At 32.6% G+C, this 27,953-nt stretch overlaps 1 protein-coding gene across 5 annotated transcripts; it reads left to right on the top strand.

Annotated features, from left to right (window-relative positions):
* The first annotated feature begins 31 nt into the window (after nt 1–31).
* Nucleotides 32–27,906, top strand: LOC144842053 (anoctamin-7-like). Of its 5 annotated transcripts, XR_013612074.1 has the most exons (22): nt 73–179; nt 806–1,313; nt 1,828–1,900; nt 2,376–2,476; nt 3,136–3,180; nt 7,261–7,330; nt 7,772–7,923; nt 9,148–9,320; nt 10,077–10,238; nt 10,993–11,087; nt 11,440–11,561; nt 12,095–12,184; nt 12,830–13,019; nt 13,802–13,911; nt 14,555–14,703; nt 15,100–15,277; nt 19,519–19,648; nt 20,346–20,479; nt 20,951–21,031; nt 22,817–23,109; nt 25,688–27,358; nt 27,425–27,906. XR_013612074.1 is itself a non-coding variant. In XM_078698401.1 (21 exons), exons 2-21 carry the CDS (start codon nt 906–908, stop codon nt 25,953–25,955), a joined length of 3,024 nt encoding a protein of 1,007 aa, XP_078554527.1. In that variant the 5' UTR covers nt 32–170; nt 806–905; the 3' UTR covers nt 25,956–27,906. The 5 variants fall into 5 exon arrangements, 4 of the variants coding, with proteins under 4 accessions (XP_078554527.1, XP_078554528.1, XP_078554525.1 ...); XM_078698401.1 differs by having other exon boundaries at nt 32–170; nt 25,688–27,906; XM_078698402.1 differs by having other exon boundaries at nt 3,136–3,174; nt 25,688–27,906.
* Nucleotides 27,907–27,953: the final 47 nt, after the last annotated feature.

Raw genomic sequence — 27,953 nt, 5'->3', positions numbered from 1 at the left:
AAATTGACAATGTGTAAACACAGAGCTTAGCAACGGTATCTAAGCACGTGATCAAACAATTTTATTGCCAATCAAAAATTGACTCGACCAAAAAAAAAGAAAAACATCATTGCGCGAGCGAAAATATTTTGAGACCGCATCAAGAAAAGCATACAACAACAATGAATGTGGTCAGTAAAGTAAGCCTACTTGGCCTAATACTGTTTTTGGTAGCTCTAGCTAGGCCTAGTAATATATAGTAGTCCTACTCTAGCCGATTCATCTAGGGCCTACTGCATGCTGACTGAGAGCTACTACTAGTACTGCCTAGCCAGCTAGGCCTAGAGTCAAGGCCTAATTTAAAAAGTAGCTACTGTAGCCACAGCTAGCTCGGCCCTCTCTCTCTACTACTCTACTCTAGGCCTAGCATAATCGGTATCATACTTTTTACACTGTTCTGTAGTAGTGTACCCAATTTTGTAACTTGCAATAAGTAGGTGTATATTAACCCATTTGAGCTCGATAAGTGCTTTTATTGGCATCCCATAAAATATTTTCACATTCACTAGAGGAGAGAGAGGGTCCTCTAGGCTACTGTAGAAGATTTTGTAAGTAGACCAGAAAATGGGCGCTCACCGATTGCTGACCAAAAAGCTTACGCACATGGATGTACATTTTTGCAGTAATCATACAAAATTTAACACAGACTCGTTTGACTGGTTAGTTGGCGTAACAGTGCAGATCTGCAGAATTTTTACTTGCATTATCCCATAGCTGAGTCTAGAGAATTTACGTTTTTTCTCCCTAAATTCTTTTAAATTTTTAGATGGTCCAGATAGCAAAAACTCAAGTTTTAGTAAGCTGACATGTCTACATGAAACCTGTTTCCTCCATAAATCGTGCGTCTTGAAAAAATTGGGATAAAAATGTCTTACATTAATTATGATGACACATACAGTGGAAGACCACTTCCAATGGAACCAGTTAATACACTAACCTCAACGATTCGTGAGGAGTCTTATTTAAAGAAAAAGAAGAAATGTAAAAAACAACCGAAAAATAACTACATGGAACAGGGAGAAATTGTTTACAAACGGATTGATTATGTTCTTGTTTACAAACAAGAAGATACGTACAACATGGAAATCGAGGAAAAATTAGAATACGAGTATAAACAAAATTTACGAGAAAGATTTGAAAAACTCTTGGAGCGAGATGGTTTGGAAATTGCCAAGAGCGAAATTGGTAACCGTACATTTGTGAAAATACATTGCCCATTTAAAAAACTCTGTGAAGTGGCAGAAAACATGAAGTTACAAATGCCCTTAAAAAATGTAAGTACTGTGATGATGTTAAAGGTGTATTTTACCCCAAAACATGAAAATAAAGATGAATAATTATATTTTTAATAATGATTTAATCACATACAGTACAGTAAACAAGTAAATTAAATAATTAATAACCTAATTTTCTGACAAATAATAGACTTCTGATTTGACCAATCATTTTTCTTTAAATAGTGGTTTTCTCAGGTAACTAACTTACTATGTCACATAGTTATTATGTGACAATAAAATGGCATATATTCAACAAAAAAGGTACAATCTTAATAATAAATTATAATAATACCGTAATAAATTCTGTACAGTATTTTAAAGTCTTACTGTAAAAGCAGGTTCACTCTTTAATTTTAATTGGTATGAATTATACATCGATCAAATTGATTGCTCTATTCTTAAAGTAAATATTCTTTTGTTATTATATCAATAATAATGTTTACTGTAAAGATGTATGAATTATAATAATAAAAAAACTGTTAATAATAATTATTTTATTAATCATTTTCAGGCTTCTATCATTCCTCCTGAACCAAGTGGCTGTTTTAGTAAATTAGCACAGCGGTTTGTTACCGATACTGAACGTAAGTAATTAATGAGTATGGGTGTACTTGGACCTCCCTTGGATCCGTCTATGTAACATAAATTATGTTACATAGACGGATCCAAGGGAGGTCCAAGTACACCCATACTCATTGCTACTAATTTTGAAAATTACAACATAAAAGACAGGACATGTTTAGCGATTAATTTCACAATTGCAACCTGGAAAATGCTCATAGAAAGAATAGGTACCAAAGATGTATATTTTATGTACAGTACTACTAGGAATATGAAATTAAACATTAAAATTTCGGTCACAGCTGTCTAGCATGATCAAAGTATATTGAGGTTAAAACACAGCGTTTAACTATGCTTTTGACGCCATAGCTATACACAGTAACAATTCATATTTAATAACCTACTGTATTAAATCATAACTATCAAAATGGTGTTGATATTTTTTATCATCGTATTGTTTGTACAGAGATACTGTAGTGTTTTCTTTTTGATCGACAGTTGATTTCGTTAGTGCTCCGTTTATGATTGACAAGCGTGAGGTGTATGAAGGAATTGACGATCCAGACACATTCTTCAGACCAGCAATAAGAGCAATACTGGTAAATTTATTTATTTTTAATTTTTTTAGGCTTTATTTTAGAGTTTTTTTAATTTGTGTTTTGTTAATGAATAAAACCTGAAAAGAGTTTGATGGAATAAATTGTATTTTTGTTATACTTCAGCCCTATATCTTTTAATTTACCATTAAAAGACATAGTTATGAATCTTTTCTTTTATTATATATTCACGTAAAAAACGTAAACAAATATTATTTTTTCTAATATAATTCAATTTATACCCAATGTAATGTTTATATGTTTTCTATTTGAGTTTTGATTACAATAATTACTACATTTTTTATATTTTCATTTTTAGTGAACTAAGAAAATATCGATACAATTGTTATATTTATTTTGATAAAAATGTTATCAATATTTTAAAATTAATTAATCAAACAATGTATATTAATTAATGTTTCATACATTTGTGTTTATTGTTTGATTTTTTTTTCAAATAAATTTTTTACTAATTTACATTTATTTATGTTAAAATCATCAACTACATTACAGTTAATTGAATCAAACCATTGTATTTATTTATTTTTTTAGTTACCTTCCTTTGATGATCAATATTATTTAATTGAAAAACAGTATGTGTTGTATTATTTTGTTTTCAATATTTGAGTTATTTGATTTTGTGTTCTTTTGTTTAAAATCAGGCAAACAATATTTTGATTAACTTGGATGTCAGAGTCAGAGTTGAGGTGATAAATCTTTTTGAAATTGTTCCATTAATGTATTGTAATATTAATACATGTTCTTGTCATTGTCAATTAGCCTGTACGCATATAATCTGGAAAAATAAACCGCTTGTTGTTAAGTTATTGCTTTGCAGAAAAAGACAACCTGTATACTGGTCATTGATATAAAGCCCTGTCTACACTATCAAACTTGATGTGACAAAAAATGTGATGTGCCCAAATATGGACATAATGATGATGTTGTCATTTCACTACCATATTTAAGCATATCACTACCATGTTTGGGCACATCACTTATTTTGTCAAACTAGTTTGATAGTTGTTGTCATTGTTAATTAGCCTGTACGCAAATAATCTGAAAAAATAAAAACTGCTTGTTGTTATGTTATTGTTTTTTTAAACAGAAAAGTTTGATAGTGTAGACAGTGCTTATGAAAGTAATTTTAACCATTTTTTTGTGTGTTTTAAACCAACTCCTTCTGTCTGTCTGTGTGTTTGTCTGTCTTTTTGTTCGTCTGCCTGTCTGTTTGCCTGCTAGGTAGATGTTATCAAGCTTACGTCAGAACTACTGAACAGATTTTGACCAAATATTCACCATAGATAGAGCTTAGTCCATGGAAAATAGTAAATTAACAGTTACATTTATATAGTTACAGATCTTCACAACATCAAATCATATACACCATTAATATTATAATAATAATGTTCAATTTATATAGCGCAAAATGCAGGGTGCCACTAAGCGCTGAACAATAAACAGAAAATGTAAACAGCACAAAATTAATTAATGTTGAAAGTGCAAATTAAAATGGTGGGATTTGAGGAATTGTTTGAATGTGTTAGTGATTATTAATGATTAGTCCTCATAAACTTCAGATCACATTGTATATTATCGTCGTAGGAAATCAATATAAACGCCTGTAAAAGTAAAAGTATAACAGTTTTTAAAAAGGACATTATTTTTTTTTAATTTGAGCACATTTCAGACCATTTTAGGCTTTCATGAATTCCCATTGGATGTACACATTTTTTGCAGGCAGGCTAAGCATGAACGTAATGAATTTTGGACATGATCTGGATTACGATTCCAGATCCGTTTTTGCTTTTTAACCCTGTGTCAGAGGTCAAAACATTCTGATCCTCTTGTATTGTAATCTACATAAATTTCCAGGTATTTTGTGAACATTACAGTACATGTTGAATAATTTACCTCTGCCAAGGACGTATATGTAGTCGATCGCATGTGTTTGTCTATTGGTTTGTTTGTTAGCAGGATTACACAAAAAGTAATTGCAAGATCTTTACCAAAATGAAAATACAGATAGATATGTGGTCAAGGATAGGAGGCAATCTGGACCACTTTTTAGTATTATTTTCAGATCTGCTAGTGTTAAAAGATAGGACAGAATTAAACTTAAAGTAACTGAAATTGCATGTTCTCGCGTACTACTTGTCCGAAAAACTTAATTTTTGTACAAGAGGCAAGAGTTATAAGTTGTGATTTGTAATTTTAAAACAGGTTTTAAGAGTAAGAGTAGTTTTTAAAAATCGTTGCTGTTTTATGGTTAGTCAACTGAAACTATTGTTAGTTGAAAGGCTGTTTCCATTACACCAAATTCACATACACATGCTTGTTTGTAGTGAAATTAGTCTAAATCACACACAGCATTAAGACACACACAAATATATATATATATTTTTTCGGAGAAATCTTATATAGGAGAATTTTACAGTAGGCGGAGGTACAGTATGCACTCTCGGAATGACTTTCTAGGTGAATTATTTCTTCTATTGAAAAATTATAATAATTGTGTGTATATGAATGCAAACCTCACTTATTTTCATTCCAACTGTAGAATTAGATATGTATTTTATTCTTTCCTTTTCCAAACCAAACAAATAGTTACATTATAATTTTACGCAGTCTAAATTGGGAAATAAGAAATTTCTCAATTGGTCTATGGACTGAAATCAAATTGTTTGTTTTTCCAGGGTTATTGTGAACATTATTATTTGCTTTAATGAAAAAGTAATCATAATATTTCCAAATAATTTTGATTAAAATAAATTGATGTTGGCTTTTTATGTTGCTATTATTAACGTTCCCATGGTTACATTTGTGGTATATGTTATGAAACTTATATTTATTGCTTTTTTTGTGACAAACTTCTCTTACAAATGTGATAAAGTAATATTGATATTTTAGAACTAAAGGTCTTTTGTAAAAAGTAAAAAATCAGTAATAACATAATATAATGTTATAACAAACAATAGTTATCTATTTATATTATATTTTTTATTCTAATCAATCAATAAATATATAATGACAATGCGATTACGATTATAACTGTAAACTTTAAACATAAACAACTAAATAATCAATTATACGAGCTGTACTACTTTTTGAGTTATATATTTTCGAGCCTTTCTAAAGCTCTATCTACACTATCAAACTTTATGTGACAAAAAAATGTGACGTGTCCATATAAGGACATGATGATGTCATATCACTACCATATTATGGCACATCACACTTTTTTTTGTGTCAAACTAGTTTGATAGTGTAGACCAAGCTTTAGAACATTAAATGATTCATAATACATTTTTTTAAATGTAATTTTAACTTATAATTCCAATATAAACTTATTAATGTAGACTGGATTTCATTTAAATTTACAGTATATATCTTCATACCGTCATAATTGTGTAGGATGTACTGATATTATTTGATGGATTACAATGAATATAATTACAAAAAAAATATTTGACATGACGATTAAGAAATGGGTTTGTTTACCTATCCCTATAGCAACAATTTCAATCAACCTGTATTGAGTTTCCATTCATATTCATTCGAGCAGAATAATGACGTTGTCATTTAGTTGATTTAATGGCCACGTATTAAATGAGATATTGCTAGAATTAACTTTGTTTACTATGTACATTATGATTTTAATATACAGCAAAAACTAAATCAATATTTTAGTTATTTTATCATGCAAACTTCCTTAGCATGCAGTATGTACAGTATTTTATTTTTAATTTTACATACATCCTTTTTATGGGATCATACAAATTACCAACTGTTGATGTCCCTATTGAAAAAATAGTTTTGATTTGAACCCAAGACCCTGGGAGCAGTAGCCAAGCACCTTTACCACCAAGCTGCAAAAGCCCTGTAAAAAATTGATAAATTGTTTACTGTAAAATAAACACATTAATACCAATTTAGAATATTACTGCCATAACATCAGCCATTCTAATAATCATCAAATCATTATGCATAATTTAGATCATTATCATAATATAATAATAATATTTTTAATATGTCAATGTAAATAATTTTATCTATTGATGTTGATGAATTGTAATATATAAACGTACTCTAGATATTATTCTCATTATTTGTTCCTTGGCAACCATATACTAATTTTATTATTCTTTATTAACAGTTATATTAATTATCAATTATACATGTAATCAGTATATTATGCAATGCTTTGTAATTATAATTGATGCAATCAATTCATGTACAAATTATATATACTGTACAATATATATTATAATATATTACTAATATGTTATTCAATATAATAAATGTTACTAACTACAGGTAGTATTAGGGTTTAGGAGTGGGCAGTCTTGAGAAAGGGGAATATGAAACAATTCTGTCTGTTCCTTCTCTCTGTATCTGTGATAAAAATAGTTGTAATTTAGTTAATAATCTGTATTATTATTATCATATTGTAGGTATTATATTACCTACATAAGGCTGTGTTCACACTCGGTCAGTGAAAACTCCAGGCTATGTTACATTTTTCGATCACTCAGAACATTGGTCGTTTCTTAAACACTATACCGAAGAATGAGTGAAATTTCACTCTTCCCACTCTATACCCATTTTTCATTCTATTTTTATCGGGCAGTTGGATTGACCACAGAGAGAATATAGCCAAAGCCTATTATAATTTTGAATGGGCCTAAGATTGATTTATAAATTGAAGACAAATACTGTATAGTTTTAGAATAGTAGGCCATATTGACTCGGAAGTCTAACCTGATTTATTGTTCATTGTACTGTAGGTTGATTCAATGCTTATAAATGCTGATCTTAAAGCTGAGAAAAGAGACAAAGACTCCATGCGAAGACAAGGTAACAATAATCCAGGGATTTTCAAATTCATCATTTATTAAAAAATAATGAATATATTTTATTCTATTTGTTGTACATTATTGTTCTATTTGAAACAAAATTGTTATTATTATATAAGTACAATACAAACAGGGTTGGATTTTTCAATGTTAATTCACTGATTCGTTGTGCGACAGAACAATTTATTTTACATACGGTAAAGATAAATACGATTACAAAAACTACTAGAGGGTGCTACTGTTCACTCATGAATACATTTCAACAAAACCGTCAAAGATGTTCTTCCAATAGCGAGGTGTACAGTGCTTAAGAATTTGTTTTCCTGAATTACCAAAAAACAAAACAAAAACCAACCCAAAATGTTCTCTAATTTGGGTCTGTAGAAACTGCTTGTTCTCTATTGCTCACATATTAATTTCAAAATAATTTTTATTCATCTAGGTCTTCCCTTCATGTTAATGAAAGGAGCTTATGAAGATGGATTTGTACTCCATGAGGAATCTCCGTTTGAGTATCTTGATGATGAGGAAGAGGCTGAGCTCAAGACGACAGAAGCTAAAATACCGTTTGATCCTAAGCTTGACCCTAGAGAGGTACTCTCTTCCATTATCGTTGATACTTGGTCTATATTTTTCGATTTCTCCAGTGCTTTTAATACTATTTTACCACATGTTTTAATTGAAAGATTATTAAGTTTTAATGTCTCACCTCAGCTCGCCAAAGTTATATATAGTTTTTTGATTAATAGACCGCAGATGGTTAAGTGCAATGGTATCCTATCCAACAAAGAATCTATCAGTGTTGGAGCTCCTCAAGGATGTGTTATTTCTCCAATTTTGTTCTCTTTTTATTCAAGTAGTTTTAATATTTTATGTAAAGATTGCAATATTGTAAAATACGCTGACGATACTGTAATTAGTGGTTTTCTTTGCGATAGTAAGCATAATGTAAATGAATTTGTTAATGAAGTTGGAAGATTTGTTAATTGGTGTGATGATATGAACTTAATACTTAATATTACTAAACCAAAGAGATGATAATAGATTTTCGTAAAACCGCAGTTGAACATAATGTAATAACTATTAAAGAAACCGAGGTTGAAAGAGTAACCCAATACAAATACTTAGGTACTATAATTGACAACAAATTAAACTGGGAGTCAAACTCTCTCTTGATTTCCAAGAAGGCATCTCAAAGGCTCTACTTTCTCAGAAAACTCAAGCAAATTAGAGTTGATAACACTATTTTAATTCTATTTTATCAAAGTATTTTATCTTTTAGCATTGGATGTTTTTATGGTAACTTTACTGAAAATGATAAGAAAAATATTGAGAGACCACGTAAAATTGCACAACGTATTATTAAAGCTGATCTAACGCCTTGTTCATTTATCTATGAAAAGAGTATTTTAAAAAAAATTTTTAATTCTAATGTAAGACAATTTTTAAATAGTTTTACATTTTTAACAGTATTTTTAACTTTTTATCTTGTATTTTTAATCTGTTATAATACTGCACGTTTTAAATTGTTGCAATATTGTTGTTTTAATCTACCAAGCAAAGTGAATTTCCATTTTTATGGACAAATAAAATTTCTTGAATCTTGAATCTTGAACATTCAAAACAAAAGAATATCATACATATTACTGTACATATCTTCAATATGGGGGAAAAATATTAAATAACAAAACTTCCGTTGCTCTCTCATTTTGGAAAATTAATTACATATTTAATAAATGGCTATTCAATTGTTTTAAAGTTTCATAAGGATAATTGATCAACTCAAGTTTACATAATTTATAATTCTTTTTTTTATAGGACTTGCAGCGAACATGGGTAAAGTTCTTTAAGTTTCAACCAATGTGGAAAATACGTAATTACTTTGGTGAGAAGGTAGCTCTTTATTTTGCATGGATTGGCTGCATGACTACGATGCTTTGGCTACCTGTCTTACTGGGTATAGCTTTATGGATATATGGATTGTTACTCAGGTAAACTTGCATTCATTGTGGGGTGGGGGATGTTCAATGGATGTCTCTAATAGACCGATATTATAAGGGCAGTGGGGTGGCCCAAGAAATTGAAAATAAAAAATTACAATGCAATTTCACAAGCCCTAGAGGTTCATATTCCTAAACTTTTCTTACCTCAGCCCAACCATGTTGTGAACTATTTTATATTAGCTTCATTACGTTGGTTCAGCTGGGTAGATTACTATTATATTATGTAGTACCCCTACGCCTATTTACAGTATCAATGTCTTTTGGAAATGTCACACTTATTGAATTGTGACATTGCCACAAAGTTATGAAGCATTGCATCTTGGATCATATTATGATATCCATTTTATTTCAACAATATGTAAATATATTGATTGAATTACTAGTAATGTAATTTAATAAGAGTGAATGTGAATTGTAAAAGCAAAAATCGCCCATGCTGAAAGAAAATAAATATGAAATGGTAAAGATGACAAAATCGGTGAGACTGCAAACAAAACTGAGAATTAAAAAACCAAAACTTAAAAAACACGACCTTACAGATACTTAAAAGACAAATTTAAGAAATCCAAATTAAAAAACTGGGACCAAAAAAACTGAGATCATTTAAATCTATATTTGAAGAATATATGAAAAAAGACTTTAAAAAACAAAAACTAAAAAACAAGGGACTTTAAAACTCTGATCTTCTTCCTGACCATAAACATGTGCCTAAAAACCAATCAATTTTTCCATTTTGTTTGTTAGTGTTGATCAGTATCGACATGACAAAGATACAGAGGAACAAAGAATAAGTGACTTAGAGGATCTTCAGAGTGAACTTGAACTAAACATTAGTTTATACAACAAATCAGAAGACATTAGTTATTTGGCTAATGTTACCTCAGAAATCGCAAATGCTGAAGGAAGGTAAGAAAGTAATTCATGTTCACACCATCAGTTATCACACCATTATTTTGCATGCTTATTATTTTGTTTACTTATTTTGCAGTACTTAAATGCAAATGCTTACAATATTATGCCCCTCTGGATGTTCCTTCCCACGTTCTCATTAATGATAATAAATATCGTAGGAATATCGTTGGAGGAAGGAATACTGTTTCCAAAAACTTGACACTGTCTTTCTAGCTGTTTTACTTTATTGTTATGATTTAGCTTTCTTTTTATTACCTCCTACTGTAGGTGGTTATATTTTTGTCTAAGATATTTGTGGGTTTGTTTGTCTGTTAGCAGGATAACATAAAAACTAAAAGATGGACCTTTACCAAATTTAAACAACAGATATATATGTGGTCACAGATGACTCCATTAAATACGAACCAGGATTCCAATTCTGGACCACTTTATTATTTTACTAATTTTAGACCGTACTTCAAAACTATAACATGAATCCACATTTAAAGACTCCATTTCATTTTGGAGGCAATCCGGACAAGGATCCCAATTCTGGACTTGTAGTCAAAACTACAAGACAGATCTTTATCACAATTCTTGATCTATTTTTCTCTTTTTACTCCTGGCAGAGATTGCAACTCTCTGATTGCTCTTTTTTTATTTATATCTCCATTGAGATCTAGCCTCTGATACCTACAGCATTGTAATTTTTTCAGTAAAGTTGCCTTTTCGATTGATACGTAAAATTAATAAATATATCTTTGTCCAGCCTTGCAGATTTGGCATTTGATATGCTATCAGTCTTCAAAAACTCATTTGACAGCAAAGCCACACCATTTTATGCACTCATCATTTGTCTTTGGGGTAAGTCAACTTCTATACTACTGTAAATACACAAGTGAAACATTTCTGAATTAAAAAAATAAGTATCATTATATGCTTAATATTTCAATAATATTTTGTCTAAACTAAAGGCCTTTAATAATTAATGTAGCATATGCATACTGTACATTTAAATATCTTATCGGCTATGACTGTTTATGTATTATTACCATGTTTATTGAGGGTGGCCTATCTAGAACAAAATTCAAATGCCCTTAAAGTACTGTATACCAACAGCATAAAAGACAATCATTAGAGTCATATTTGTACGAAATGAAAGTTTGGCAAATTCACAAAAAAATTGTAAAAATATTTTGTTACAATTGTAATTTAGGGACAGTGTTTTTAGAGATATGGAAAAGAACCAACTCAAGATTAGCATATGAATGGGACGTGGACCAGTTTGAGGTCTCGGAACCTGATAGACCTCAGTTTTATGGCACCAAAGAAAGGCCGGTAAGAATTATAATTAAGTGAATGTTTCAATTTGAAGTTATGATGGACTGTAATTTGATTGCACCAGAGAAGCCGGTAATAATAATACATAGAGAACAGCATATAGCGCAGTCAGCTACTACTGGTGGTAATGTCACTGTATTCTGCGCTGAACCGTGAAGTACCATAAGTTTCCTTTGGTCCACATTTCGAATCCCATCACCTCTCTCTGTGTGTTCCAACTAGCGGGTTGGAATATATGTAGATAGCACACAATCTTTCTGATGAGACATTAAGCAGTTGGTCCTGTGTGCGAAATGGTGTGCATGTAAAGAACACAGCACACTCTTACAAAAGAGTAAGGGATTGTCTTCCAGTGTACTGCCCAATTCACCACCAGAAGGACCCCACCTGAAACAAGTTCCTTGGTGTGCAACAAATAATAACTAACTACTATAACTAACATATAAAATACTGTAGATATCTATACACTTTCACTGCTCCTCTAAAGGGTAACATACTAATTTACTATTTGCATTTTATTTATTTCTCAGGACCCAGTGTCTAATTTGCCAGATTGGTACTACCCATTCTACAAGCAGTTTCTAAAATTTATGACATCATTTAGTATTCTTATATTCATGGTAAGTTTTCAATCTACCTGTATAAAATATATTTGAAGGAAAACTATTTGATTGCCCTTTGAACTTCACCGCAGCTATTGTGAATAATTTGCCGTGCAATCCATAGTGTAAGAATACTATCTTAAAATAGTTTGAATTGATATTGGGTAATGTAAACATCAGGTGGGCATTTCATGTGTGACTGATGATGACACAAATACAGTAGAACCCCTAAGAAAAGTGTCCCCTTAATAGTGGACATGTCCCCTCAATAGGGTTAGCCATAAAACATTGCCACTTGTTTGTTTCATAGGTAAATGTACCTAATAGGGTGTCACCTGAATAGGGTTGTCCAAAAGAAATTAATGGAGAATGACCCACATACGGTACAATACTATTTACCTAGAGTAAATTAATGCAAAGTGTGTTGTAGGAATGAACCACAATTAATTGCTCTCGTTGGAATAGAAATGAAAGCAAACATCAAGGACTGTTATTTGAATAGAGCAAGTCATATTTTCTCCTGGTTTAAAGAGGCATTTACAACAATTAAACATGGCTATTGTTGACCCATGGTGTTCCTAGTAAAAATTTGTTTAGTTTCAACCTTTACATTTTAAAATGGTAGAAAAGAAAGTTACAGTATCATAAACTATTATATTTTAGGCCTCATTAGTAATAGCCAGCGCCATATCTGTTATCCTGTATCGTTTAATAATGTCGTACCTATTCCGTGACGGATCATCTGTTGAGCAACTGCTCTATGCCTCGCTGATGAGTACCATTCTGAACTCCACATGCATCATGACACTAGGAAAAATATATGAATATGTTGCCTACAAGCTTACAGACTGGGGTAAGTAACTTTTTAGTTAAGAAAGTGTGATGTGCCCAAATATGGACATCATCATGTCCAGATATAGGCACATTTTTTTCTCACATAAAGTTTGATAGTGCAGACAGAGCTTAATGTTGTGAAACCTCTAAGCGCTGTATATATGTACCCCGGTTCTTTTGTAATGCAGCTAGTAATCATTGCAAAATTGTGTTTTGACCCTAACCCATTTGTACACCTGGGTGGAGAGAGGGAAACGTAAGTAAAGTGTCTTGCCTAAAGGATACAAGCAATGTGAAGAGCGTTGGATTCGAACCCACGATCAGTAGTGGGTTCACACTGAAAACACTACGCCACACACACGTAAACCGACATCATTTGTTGTTATTCAGAAATATTTCTCTATATTTGTATTACTTTTGTCAGGGCTCTGCAACTAAAAGCTTCCTTATTCGCAGAGTTCCTTTTTCACTAAATACTAGAATGAATGGAGTCTAACATTAATTATCTTGACATGATTGGTCAAATGTTTTATATACTATGATAACTGTACTTTTAAGTTAGTACACATTCTTGCTGTTAGTGCAGTATCCGCTGCTTGGATCTAACCCTAGCCTTCAGAGGTACAGTATGAATACCAGGCTAGTAATCTAGAGGTCGTAGGTTTGAGTCCCACCTAACAATTACTTGTTCTCAACATATACTTCTAAGTACAATTACGTCAGAATAGGGCAAAACATCTAACCAATTACTGACAAAGAGTTACTTCAAACAATCATTTTTCTTTTCTTGTTTTTTAACAGAGAATCATCGGACACAAACCATGTATGAAGATGCCCTCATCATTAAGCTGTTTGCGTTTCAGTTTGTAAACAGTTATACTTCACTCTTTTACATTGCATTCTTTCGTGATGTATGTTTTATTTTTTGTATAATCATTATTATTAGGTTAAAAAAAAGTAAAATAAAAAACAAATGGATATGATAAAAGAATGCTTTAAGTAGAATTTAATATCCTAAAGCAATCCAAATCTTGTTAATTTTCAAGACCTTAAAATCAATAAAATCACCAATAGGTTACATAAAGTCATGTTTTAAAGACAGCCAAATATGGTGTATCAAGTTCGCTGAACAAATGCTGTAATTTAAAATAAAAAATGTACTTGTCCCCTAAAAAATTTAAAATGAAGATTATTAAAATCAGACTTTAAATATGCCATTTTGTAGTTTTAATAAAGTTATTCACTTCCATAGAAAGAAAACAATTATTTCATTTATAAAAAGAAAAAAAATAATTTTATCCAAAAAGCCCATTGTCTGACAGACAATTTGACTATTTTTTTTTGCTTTTAATCAAAGTTTCTTTCAAGTAAAGTTTTTTTATCCAATTTTTGGTGACATAAAAATGGCATATTCAACAAATTAAATTTAAAATAGTTTTTTAGGAGGACAATAATATCTTTAAAAATGCAATATTCCCAATAAGGTACATTCTTAGTTTATTCTAACCTGAGCCATACAGTAAGTTATAAACAAAGTACATTTGGATTTTTCAGTTGACAACAGACGATGGATTTCTCAATATGGGTGAAAAGTTTATGGATCCTTGTGCGGACAACAACTGCATGTCCTTACTCTCACTTCAAGTCTTTGTTCTGATGCTGATGAAACCTTTTCCAAAGTTCCTTAAAGATTTAATCATTCCGTAAGTATTCACAGAAGAAAGTATACTTAGATATTAGACCTTGCCCAAAGTACCTACCTACAGTAGGAATAGCTTAAGGAACTTTGGGAAAGGTTTAGTACAGACCTAACTACAGTTAGTAACAAACTACTAAACCTTTATTAGTATTCAACAGAAGAGTATAGTATACTCTATCAGACCTACAACATCATGAGATGTTTTTTTCTAAAGTACCTACTTGGTTTTTCACAAAGTCAGACGTCAAACAAAAACAGACATACAAGGAAAGAAATATACCATATTTAGCATTTTGCCAACTGAAAGTCCTCTTGATTGGTACTGTTGATGTTACCAACCAATTTTTTGTCAAATGGCTTGTGGTATCTTTTTCAAACAATTATTATAATTCTTTTCAAGATTCTTAAAAAAGCTGTGGAGGCGGCGGAAATGTTGCAGAAAAGCCAAAGTGTCAGCATCCGAGAAGATAAAGTTGGAAGAGTTAGAATTCCTAGAGAAGGAACGATTAAAGCCACCAATCAAAGACTTTACACTATGGGAATACAATGAGAAAATCATCATGTATGGTTACTTAATGGTAGGCAAATAATTATACAGGACTAACAATCAAACCCCTATAACATGGGTAAAACCAGTTTTTCTCTATACAGTATGTACATCCTAAAGTATCATAAAACTTGGTTGCACAGAAGTAAAATGTTTCCGACACAAGTTTTATATATTGTACTGTATATTAGTATAGAACAGTCAAAATTCAACATAACTGCAGTCTTGGCTACCTGATTACTAATTGTATTTAATGATGATAGTTCAAACTAACATAATTACTAACTAAATACTCGGGTCACCTAACTTCCATTTAAAGTCAACATGAATGTTATTGTCACTAGATAGATCTACTCTCTATTTATTTCTGTTTTCACATATCATTTACTATTGAACTTTTTTACCTTCAATTTATTTTTACCTGGCGATTAACTTAATTTATCATTGCTTATCATTCTGAATTTATTTTCTCTTTATCATCTATTTTTGAATACCTAACTTTTAACTCATATTTTTCTGCAATTATTGATTCTTGATTGAATTGTTTCAATCATAAATGTGTTGTATATTATCTACATACTTCAATTGTTTTTTATATTGATTTATATTGATTTTTATTTTTTATATTATATATTTTTTATGTCTTCTGACCCAAACTTTGACCGACTATCTAACAATTTTTTTTCCCATTTTTCCAACAGATCTGATAATTTTACTACAAATGTGGATCCGGATACTCACTTTTTTTTTAATGACCAAAACCTCTCTAAATATTACAATCCCAGTCAGTTCCCGACCAATATTAAATTTCACGAATGCTTTTCCACTATCCATTTTAACTCAAGAAGCATTCTAAAAAATCTTGACCAAATCAAACAACTTCTTGAAATAGTTAATCACCAATTTGATATTATTGGTGTTAGCGAAACATGGCTCAAACATGACAACCCTTTAGTCCAACTACCCAATTATCATTTTGTTTCCAACCACAGAACTCATAAAGACGGTGGTGGGGTTGCCTTATATATCCGTGATGGCCTTGAATTTTTCCTTAGAAATGATCTAACTCTGCAACCCTCTACTTCTGAATCTATCTTTATTGAAATTGTTAGACCCAACCTTAAAAATATTCTTGTTGGAACCATTTATAGACCGCCTTCCCTTGATCCTAAACAATTTACTAATGAACTTGACTCTGTACTTTCCTCTTTATCAACAGAAAACAAGATTGTCTACATTCTTGGAGATTTCAACATCGATATCCTTAAATACGATACTGACAACAATGCTCGTGATTTTATCAACTCGCTTTTCAGTAATAATTACCTTCCTTGTATCCATAGACCTTCCCGTATCAGTAAAACTTCTGCCACTTTATTAGACAACATTTTTACTAATCAGATTGAATACCAAAACACAAGTGGTCTACTTTATAGCGACATTTCCGATCATCATCCTGTCTTCAATATTTCTCTTCTCAACGCTTCCTTCCCTAATCTTAATCCTAATAAAAACTATACTTTTAGAAAATTTAACCTTACTTCACTGGCAAACTTTCGTCTTGAAATTTCCACCCAACAGTGGATTGATGTTATTAACACTGATGACCCAAATAAGGCTTATTCACACTTTGAACTTATATTAAAATCAATATATGATAAACACTTTCCTCTCCTCAAAAACGAAAAAAAAAATAATAAATTAAAGTCATGGATGTCTAATGGCCTACTTAATTCAATTAAACACAAACATAAACTGTACTCTAAATTTATCCATTGTCCCACCCAAAAAAATGAAACAGCCTTTAAACAATTCCGTAATAAATTAAATACTACAATTAAAGCTGCAAAAAAAAATCATTTTCACAAAACGTTTCTCAAACACAAAAATGATATTAAGGCAACTTGGAAATCAATTAATTCCCTGCTCAATAAATCAAATAATACACATACAAATACTTCTTTCAATTTTCAAGGTGAGTTGACCAATGATTCCAATATAATTTCAAATGCCTTTAACAAATATTTTGCTGAAATCGGCCCTTCACTTGCTAATAAAATTCCCAATAGTAACAGATCATTTAAAGACTTTTTACCCAACCCTACCCCTAACTCAATATTCTTTACTCCAGTCAATGAGGCCGAAGTTTTTAAAATCATTTCTACCTTTAAAAACAACAAATCACCCGGTATTGATGATTTCCAAACCAAGCCCATCAAACATATTGCCGATCTCATTTCTTTTCCACTTACCCATATTTTTAATCTTGCTTTATTAAAGGGTGTTTTCCCAGACAGGATGAAGTTTGCGCGCGTTACCCCTATCTACAAATCTGGAAGCAAATCTGATTTCTCTAACTATCGCCCCATCTCTGTCCTCTCTATTTTCTCTAAAGCTTTAGAAAGGGTAATCTACGATCGTACATTTTCATTTATCTCAAAACATGACATTCTTCACAAAAATCAACCCATGGCTCTCATTGACTTAACAAACAAAATTGTTGACGCATTTGAAAGTGGTCATCTAGCCATCGGTGTTTTTATAGATTTGTCAAAGGCATTCGACACAATAGACCACAATATACTTTTATTTAAACTATCCCACTATGGAATCAGAGGGCCCGCATATGATCTTTTCAAAAGTTACCTTACCAATCGTTTCCAATGTACCAAGTATTCTAATTCTGTCTCCAACTTCAACCCTGTTACTTGTGGTGTCCCCCAAGGCTCTCTTCTTGGCCCCCTCCTATTTATTTTATATATTAATGATATATATCTTTCTTCTTCAATTCTTAATTTTTTTCTATATGCTGACGACACCACTGTTTATTACTCTGACCCTGATATTCAAACCTTATTTAATACTGTTAATACCAATCTGACCCTCATGTCTCAATACTTTTCAGCTAACAAACTTTCTCTTAACCACAAAAAATGTAACTTCATCCTGTTTGGGACCCCTCAGAAAATTAAAAACATTGATACTGCAAACTATAACATTTCTATTAACAATCATGATATTCCCTCAGTCCAATCTGCTACATTTTTAGGAGTTCATCTTGACAGTCGACTTTCATGGAAAAATCACATCAATTTTGTTGAGAATAAAATTTCCAAAAGTCTTGGCATCATCACTAGACTTTCATCTTTTTTACCCCCTAACATTCTTCGTATTCTTTACTGCTCCCTCATCCTGCCTTATCTTAACTATTGCAATATTGTCTGGTGCAACTCTTATCCTTCCAGTATTAAAAAACTTCAAACTCTTCAAAAAAAGGCCATCAGGGTTATATCTGGCGCCCCACCCCTGTCTCATTCATCTCATCTTTTTTCAAAGCTTAATCTTCTCAAAGTCTCCGATATCAATCTAACCCAACAAGGCTCGTTCATCTTTTTTTCTATTAATTCTAACCTTCCCAAACATCTCTGCTCCATGTTCACTCCAAATTCTTCAATTCATTATCATCATACCCGTATTTGTTCAAAATTAAATATTCCAACCCATAAAACCAACCACTTTCAACACAACATTAGGTATTCCAGACCCACTTTTTGGAACGATCTGCCACTCCCCATCTTAAACTCTGTTTCTAGCAAATCATTTTTATCTAAACTTAAAAGTCACCTTATTTCCAAATATTAACTTTTCCTCGGTCAATTTTATTTTTTATTTTTCATTTATATTTTTGTTAAATGTTCATTGTCTGTGTCTGTAATAGGTACGTCCTCCACAAGATGTGTTTTTCATCTTTCTGGGCGTGTACCTTCTTCTTTCGAAATTTTGTTTACATATATATTGTTCATTGAAATCTGTTTTGTATATGAAAGGAGAAAATAAATGTTGCTTTGATTGATTGATTGATTGATTGATCATCAACCATTTTTAAAGTCTGCTTTCATGAAACAAAACAATGAAGAATATCAGCTTGTATATAAATTACACAAACCAGAAATGGTGTTGGTTGTATATAAGTGCTAGCTTACCTGGATAAACCGACAAAGGCCCTTTTATCCTCGAAGAGCAAGATATACTCGAAAAGTAGAAAATTCATTGAACACCCCTCTTCATAAATGGTACAGTCCACAAACCACGCCCTCAAGTTGGAGCATCCCCACAATGTATTTTCTACTTTCCTAGTATATCTCCATGAGGAGAATAGGGCATTTGTAGGTTTATCCAGGTAAGCTAGGCACGAAATATACAAAACAAAATCACATTTTATCAGAGAATATTAATACAAAATTATGTCTATTACTTTTCATCTCATTTCAGCTTTTTTCATCAGCCCTTCCCCTGGCACCACTCATTCAGTTACTGACAAATGTGATTGATATACGAGTTGATGCAAAGCGTTTATTGTGGTTTAACAAAAGACCAGTTCCATATATCTCACAAGATATTGGTAAGAAACAAATCAAATTGTCTGCTTTTGTATTGTACACATATGATTCAAATAAATGCTTGATCACCTCAGATTACACAAACCAACAGGAGTTGTACCGACAATAGTCCCTTATGGATACCAGTTATCTTTGGAGTTTACCACAAAATAAATGGTGGTACTACATTAGAGAGTGCCCATGTTAGGGTATGATTGGAGGTTTAGTCAGTTATTGTAGAGGGGTATTTTAAGGGACTTTCATCTTTTCATATCATAACACTCTCTCAGAAAATATGGGCTATTGTCAAAGTAAAGTAAGCTACTGTAGGCATGAGATAAACGTTTTTGCCAAGTTGCACCCTTTTGTTTGTAGATGTCTATAAAGTAAAGATGTTTTAGAATCTAGCCATATAGTCATCACAGCAAGCTTGGTGGTCTATCGGTATAAACTTCAGGCTAGTGATCTAGAGGTTGTGTGTTTGTGTCCCACCTGAGATCAATATGTACATTTCTTCTCAAGTATTTGGTACCAGTTCATCATTTAGCTAATAACAAACAAATAACCATACATTTTGGCCAATAACTGTCATGTATGTTAGCCATAATAAACTCCTGCAAAAGAGATGTATAACATAATACTGTATACAGTAGCCTACAGTTTATATTCCGTCAGGGATGTTTGGTATAAAACACATTTATCATTTTTATTATACTCTAGGTATGTGGTTTGCAATTCTAAATTTCATCAACATAGCAGGTGTGATCAGCAATGCTTTTATCATCTCATTCACTGCCCAGTGGGGTAAGGATTATGACCCAGAGGGCAAGCTCTGGGTTGTCCTGGTTTTTGAAGTAAGTTCTATTTGATAACTACTAGAGCCCCTCGTTTGGATACACCTAGTCAGGAAACATTATCAGAGGGGAAATGGTTTAAACACTACAACTTTCAGGGATACCCACTTTTTTTTGGTCATGAAGGTCTCTAAATAGAGGATCTACTGTATTAATATTGGGTGTCTTAGGCTTGTTAATTTAATACCAGAAATGCATAATCAAACTCCTAGCTAATGTAGAAACAAAATTCCATCTATGAAACTATACTATCAACAGGTAATGTATTCATGGACTGTATAGAGTTTAGAATAGTGCATAGTATACATTAGTTGGACAGCGTTACTTAATTTTCAGTACATTCCAATCTTATGCAGCTTCGCTATAAACATCACTTCTCCCATATTAAATATTGAAAACCACAATTTAAATTTTATTTTGGTAACTGTTTGCTGTTTTATATTACCTAGTTTTTTTTGTTTATTTTTACAGCATATTGTGTTTGCACTTATGTTTTTCCTGGCTTATGTAATACCAGATATTCCAAGGGACGTTTCTTTAGCCGTACGCAAGGTAAGTGAAATTATGTTGAAAAATACTGTATTTCTTTAATTATCTAGAAATAAATACCAATGTTCTAACAAAATTTGAAAAAAAAGAAAGTTGTTTGATTGGTCTCATCACCTATCCATCTACAACTTAAAACAAATCAAAGTCAAACACTATCCTTATCTGAATATAGTCCCAGTTTAAAGTATAATAGGCCCAGGGCTATTTTGAAAATTGTTTCATACTCATCAAGAAACTCACCAATTGCAGGATGGATAAACTATAATTTATCGTGCTTATAAACTCAGTCACATTTGAGGCTTCGGCAGTGGAGTGGAGTGTCGTAAGTTTACAACCCTGATACTAGGTCAGGATTGAACCCTTGGACAAGGCAAGCATGTTAACCAGTTCTAGGACACCTACCCCCTAGACAGTTACCCCCGGATGTTTACCACCCGGACAACTACCCCCTTAGGACAACAACCCCCCGGACAACTACTCCCCGGACAACTACCCCTTTAGGACAACTACCCCCTTAGGATAACAACCCCCCGGACAACTACCCACCCCCGGACAACTACCCCCTTAGGACAACTACCCTCTTAGGATAACTACCCCCGGTCAACTAACCCCCGGTCAACTACCCCCCCGGTCAACTACCCCCCTGGTCAACTACCCCCCCGGTCAACTACCCCCGGTCAACTATCCCCCGGTCAACTACCCCCTCCCTTAGGACTATATTTATGTTCAATCTTTTACTTTTGTTTACAATAATGAATAGTAATTCGTCAAAGTAACGAATTAAAATATAGTTATTAATTCCTATTATACACTGTTGCAGAGTCAGGTTGTTGAATGGTCTGGGTGGTAGTTGTCCGTCCGGCGGGTAGTTGTTCTAAAGGGATAGTTGTCTGGGTGGTAGTTGTCCAGGGGTTAGTTTTCCTACGGAGGTAGTTGTCCTAAAAGATTATTTGCCCTCGGAGTATTGTCCAGGTCCAGGAGGTAGTTGTTCTACGGGGAGTATTGTGTCAGAGGTAGTTGTCCGCGGGGTAATTACCCAGGGGGGGGGGGGTAATTGCCAGGGGTAATTGCCAGGGGGTAATTGTTTCTAGGGGGTAGTTGTCCGGGGGGGTAGTTGTCCAGGGGTTAGTTGTTCTACGGAGGTAGTTTCCTAAAAGATTATTTGCCCTCGGAGTATTGTCCAGGTTCAGGAGGTAGTTGTCCTACGGAGAGTATTGTGTCAGAGGTAGTTGTCCGCGGGGTAATTACCCGGAGGTGGGGGGTAATTATCGGGGGGGGGGGGGTAATTGTCAGGGGGGTAATTGTCCGGGGGGGGGGGGTAATTGTCCGGGGCGGGGGGTAGTTGTCCAGGGGGTAGTTGTCCTAAGGGGTAGTTGTCCTAAGGGGGTTGTTGTCCTAAGGGGATAGTTGTCTGGGGGGTATTTGTCCGGGGGGTATTTGTCCGGGGGATAGTTGTCCTAAAGGGGTAGTTGTCCTAAAGGGGTAGTTGTCCTAAGGGGGTAGTTGTCCAGGTGGTGGTTGTCCGGGGGATAGCGGGGGGTAGTTTTCCGGGGGGTAGTTTTCTGGGGGGTAAATGTCCAGGGGGTGAATATCCGGATACGATGTTAACCACCAAGCTACAGCTCCACTATTTCCATAAGACTGAACAATTCCTAAAATTCATGTTTCGACAGTATTTAATTCACATTCTAGTTTAGGTTTGATGACCCTAGAAATCCAGTCCAAATACTTAATTAACTTCAGTATTTTATTATTCCAAATGGCAACCTCTGTAACAATGTCTTTCAGGAACGATATGATGTTAACCGGCAAATGGATGACACAAAAGATAAAGGAGAACTGACAACAAAAGAATCTGCCACAAGATTGGACAGAATACCAGCAAATTTTGAAGGTTTTAACTACTTTCAATCAACCAACTCATACTCCACTGACGGTAATGACAATGATACAAAGGATTTTCAGTTACGACCAAACAGTGCTGAAAATGACAACAATGGTTCGCCAGGCTGGCATAGAAAAAATGTTGACCAAGATGTAGAATTATCGACATTAGCAACCAAGGAATTACTCAATCCAAAGTATGTTTATTTATTTATTAGATTTATTCTAAACTGTTTAGCAAGAGTACCGAAAAATAAATCTGAGAGAGTCAAGTCAACAAATGTGTGCTTTCAATTAGTCGTACATTCATATGAGTGATGACTAAGCCAGGACTGTTTAAAGCACCTTTGGCTGGTCCCAACATTGACCAATGGCTTCTCTCGTCCAGTGCCCACCTTAACCAGAGGAGAGGCATAAGCCAATACGTCTGAGGCAGATACTAGATGCAGGGGCTGCCATAAGAGTCAGCAGTGCTGATTTTAAATGCCTAATGGGACCCCAGCTCCATATACAGCACCCAGTATTCCCATATGCTCTCCCATCCAACTCTAACCAAGTGACGAGAGCTGGTGTTTCAACGTGGTAAGGCCGTATAATGCTTGATAAAATGGCATACAAATAGAGCACCATGCATGCATGCATGGTATACAGTCTGACATGATAGAACAGTACTAGTTCAGTAAATTTGTTTGTGAAAGTGCAAACAAAGATCAAATTTATATGTCCTCGGTTTTAGCATGAATTTACAATCAATACTTTATTACATACAGTATACAGTGGTAGTAGACAAGACTGTTATAATATATAATTGATACGCCCTCAGTTTTAGGATAAATAGGATATTATGGTAGATTGGTCGAGGCCGAGTAAGCATTGTCGTTCCTGCACATAATAACTGATTGGGAGATTAATAGGGACTGTCAAAAAGAAAATATTACATGGTAATTAAAATGACACACAGGATTCATGAACTAAACAATTCAAACAATTTTGCTTTGTCATCCTTTCCCTCAAAATGCCAAAATATAAAGTTTACTCGCCAAATTTTCCCCCAAAAAATGTACAGTTTCTTTCTAGCACGTGTATTGTATATATTCCATACATCCAAATCAACTACTTTACAATTATAGTCTCTGCCATGGGATAGACTTTACTGTGTCTACACACATGATCAGCCTCTGCAATTATCCAGGCTTTACTTTACTGCATCTAACCATGATATAAATTTATATAAATTTAGCTCCATCCAATATCTTGCACAACATAATCTCTCTTGCTTTTATATGTGTTAGGCCTACTTTGTTTTTCTAAGCACATGTTTCTTGTTTAGCCTCTCAGCAATGATGATGAGGATTTACTGCCTAGCTAGCATCAATGAGTTGCTTCTACAATAGCCTAGGTTTCACTGATTTTCACAAAGGAATGCCAAACCAAGCAAACTTGCACCTGTATAATAATGCAAATTAACAGTCAATCAATCAATAGTGTAGAATAGTTTCATATGTATTTATTTTGCAATTAATTTGACCTATATTTCTTTATATTTTTTTTGTCTTGTGTGGGGTCTTCCCACTTTTATAATAATTCTCAGATTTATATGCATATATATTATATATAAAAATAAAGGTACATTGTAACAATTAATTATTTGTATGAATATTTCTCTTTCTATTGTATATTACTAAGAAGGTAAAAGTAGTTAAAATGTAGGCATATTTACATAAAAAGATGATTGATTTCAATATAATAACCATGCTTTCATTTACAATTTTAAAAAGATGTTAATTAAAATATAAAGATAAAACATGGTAATAAAAGTCTATGAACTGTCATTAAAAACGTACTTATTATAAAATCTTGTTCATGTTCTGCTATAAAAACCAGACAGACTTTTCACTAGTTAGATAAAACCTAATATAATAACATGTCTGGTGACTCCCTAGCAAGTGAAAAAAAGATGGTGGGTATACGGTGGATAATTTTTTGAAGTTAATAAGTCAGTCATTTCTTTATATAATTTACAATTATGACCACTATTTCATATTTATTTTAATATCAATATGGTAATAATACACTCAGATCAATAACTTGGCATGTTTAGTAGATGATTAAATCCAACCCAATTATTTTTAGTTTTCCTTACACAATAATTGTAAACAATAATATTGTTAATGTATTTTCAATATCCATAAAATATCATTTACATCATAAATTATAAATTGTGAAATTGACTTTCAGAATCCATAATTTAAATCAGTATACATTTAAATAATACTCAAATAATAATTAAATATATTTTTTTAATTGAAATGAATTAATCAAATATTTTACTTTTACATCCTGGGGACATCTTTGGGACCTAATAAGGGTGTCCCCTGAATAGAGGTTGGCCATATTTTTAAAACATATATATCCCCTTGCTTGGTTCTTTGTGTCCCTTAATAGGGATGTTCTTTGATTATGAGGTGTCCCAAATTAGGAGGTTCTACTGTCTAAAGCTCTGTCTACACTATCAAACTTTATGTCAGATATGGACATGATGATGTCATATCACTACCATATTTCGGTATATCACTACCATATTTGTGCACATCACACTTTTTTTGCCAAACTAGTTTTGACAGAGATTAACATGGCCTTGTAGATTAACACCTAACAAATAAAACAATATAATATCATGCCAGAGTTTTAATGATTATTAATAATTCTACAAAATTATTATTAATTAATCATTAACAGTATATTAATTTATGTTAATTATTTGTTTTCTGACAGTGTTAACTATGACGACAGTATTGTAAACGACACGATTATTCACAACCCCAACACACTGGAGCCAATCAAACGAAAGAAGAAAAAGAAAAAGAAAAAACCGAAAATTATCGTAGAATACGAAGATCCGCCAGACATTGTTTATCCAGAAGGTCAAAATGTATTTATACCGAGTGCATACTATATTCAAAATAACAGCTCGCATATAGAGGGTGGTTACAACGACCCAGCCTATCCACCGTCAGTTGTATACCATCCCTATGGTAACTAGGATGTATAGCGTAACGGTGAAGGAACCTTGTTATTTATATTATAGTGTAAATTATTAAATTTCTAGAAAATAATATACAAAATTACTAATGAATCTTCAAAGAATTTCATTTAGCTTCTTGTATAATGAATGTTTATGGAGAGAATATTTTTAAGATTTGAAAGATAGGTTGTTTTATATAACATCTAAATTGATTCCTGTCAATTGATTGAACGATTGTGGGTCACATGGCAGGGAAATGTAACCGTAGACATTCATTATCTGTATATTAACTATACAATTTGTTCTTTGTGGCACTGGAGAATATGCCACAAAAGATTTTTAAGTATTATGGGTCTTTTCAGAAACAATACGTAAATAACTTGTTTTTGTAATATTTATTAGAATGTTTTTGTGTTTTATCATTTATTTTAGTTACAAGGAATTACAATAGTGAATAGTGACTATACCTACTGTATATGTACACTTTTCTACAAAACTCACTGAACAATGGAATCTAGTGATTCTTTTTTAATAAAGGGCTTACATTTAGTTATGTTTGTTGAGAATTGGAATGTGATTAGTTTGTATAGGCTAAGAATGCTTCTTGATTTTGTTCTCCAAAAATTACCAAAGATTCTTTGTGGAATTAAACATTTTGATACAGTGCATCGATTGAAAAACCCAGTGACAAGCTGATGATTTGTTATATTTGCGATTAATATACTTTACCCATTAATTCTCTTTCAATGCTTAGACGATTTTCTGCGCCGGATTCTCTGACCAATCAGAAGCCAACAGATTGAATACACATCTTTCATTGGATAGACAAATATTTGACGCATGCGCACAAAAGCCATGCCATTAATATCAGATTTTTATATTCTTTATCATTCCCAAACGCGATGGCGGCTTATGTTGTTTTAATGTCTACCAGGCGAGTTTCACTTATTTTATATTGTTGATATTAATGCTCCCATACATTTTTATTGGAAAAAACATCGTGTAAAATTAATGTAAATAATATGTTAATAGTCTTTTAAGGATTGTTTTTTACTGAATAGTATTTTACTAAACAAGTATTTATAGTTTTTCTATCTGATACCAAAAACATCGTTATTTTAAATGAACTACAAAACCCCTTGTGCAATTTGACAATGTAAAATTTAAGCTATGTTTAGCATTAATATAATGTTGAAGTATTTTAAAAACTGCACGCCCAAAAGGGAGCCATTGTATAATGTGGAATTGCACAGATGGATGGATAACGAATGTTTGTGAGTGCAATGGTACCTCTTGAATACAAGTGAAAATAGAACATTTCGTCTTTTCACGAATATAAAAACATTTATTATTTTTTCTAAATAACAAAAAATATTTTTGTCAAAGATCGCGATGCATACTAACAAGAATGAACGCATACAGTACAAATTTACATTCGCATAGTACGAAAAATGCACTTGCATAGTACGAAAAATGCACTCGCATAGTACGAAAAATGCACTTGCATAGTACGAAAAATGCACTCGCATAGTACGAAAAATGCACTTGCATAGTACGAAAAATTCACTCTTTATTTCCCATGGGTTTATTTGAGTAGTTTCTTCAATTGTCCAATCAAATTCCTAGTTAAGTTTTATATAAATATTTATAGTGAAAGGGAATGTGAATAGGAAAGCAGAACCAAGGCAATCTAACAACAATGAGCTCGCCTTGCCAAGATAGAAACAATGTCCTTTGATCTTATGTCTGCCTGCGACAAATACTAAAAGTACTATTGGCGTGCGCTGTCTGTTAAGGGCGTGGAACTGTTCGTGTCGCAGCCACAGGTAAACCATCTGATCTCCATAGCTCAGCATCCTGCTGTTAGATTGCCTTGGCTGAAGTAAAAATAATCTTCAAAGATATTATTTTCGTCTTTCGACGACCTTTGTAGAGTAACTTATGAATGTACAGTGAATAAATTTACAAAAACGAATTTATGATCCTTTGTATCATTTACAATCTTATCCTAACTTA

The sequence above is a fragment of the Antedon bifida genome, chromosome 5 (genome assembly GCF_963402885.1).
Source record: "Antedon bifida chromosome 5, ecAntBifi1.1, whole genome shotgun sequence".
Classification (NCBI taxonomy): domain Eukaryota; kingdom Metazoa; phylum Echinodermata; class Crinoidea; order Comatulida; family Antedonidae; genus Antedon; species Antedon bifida.
This window is presented reverse-complemented; position numbering and strand designations above follow the sequence as displayed.

Excerpts from the sequence above, each read along its gene's own strand:
- LOC144842053 (XM_078698401.1), top strand. The coding sequence starts at position 906 with ATGTCTTACATTAATTATGATGACACATACAGTGGAAGACCACTTCCA. Across the intron at positions 7,331-7,771 it reads AGACTCCATGCGAAGACAAG|GTCTTCCCTTCATGTTAATG; the intron begins GTAACAATAATC and ends TTATTCATCTAG. Across the intron at positions 14,704-15,099 it reads CTTAAAGATTTAATCATTCC|ATTCTTAAAAAAGCTGTGGA; the intron begins GTAAGTATTCAC and ends ATTCTTTTCAAG.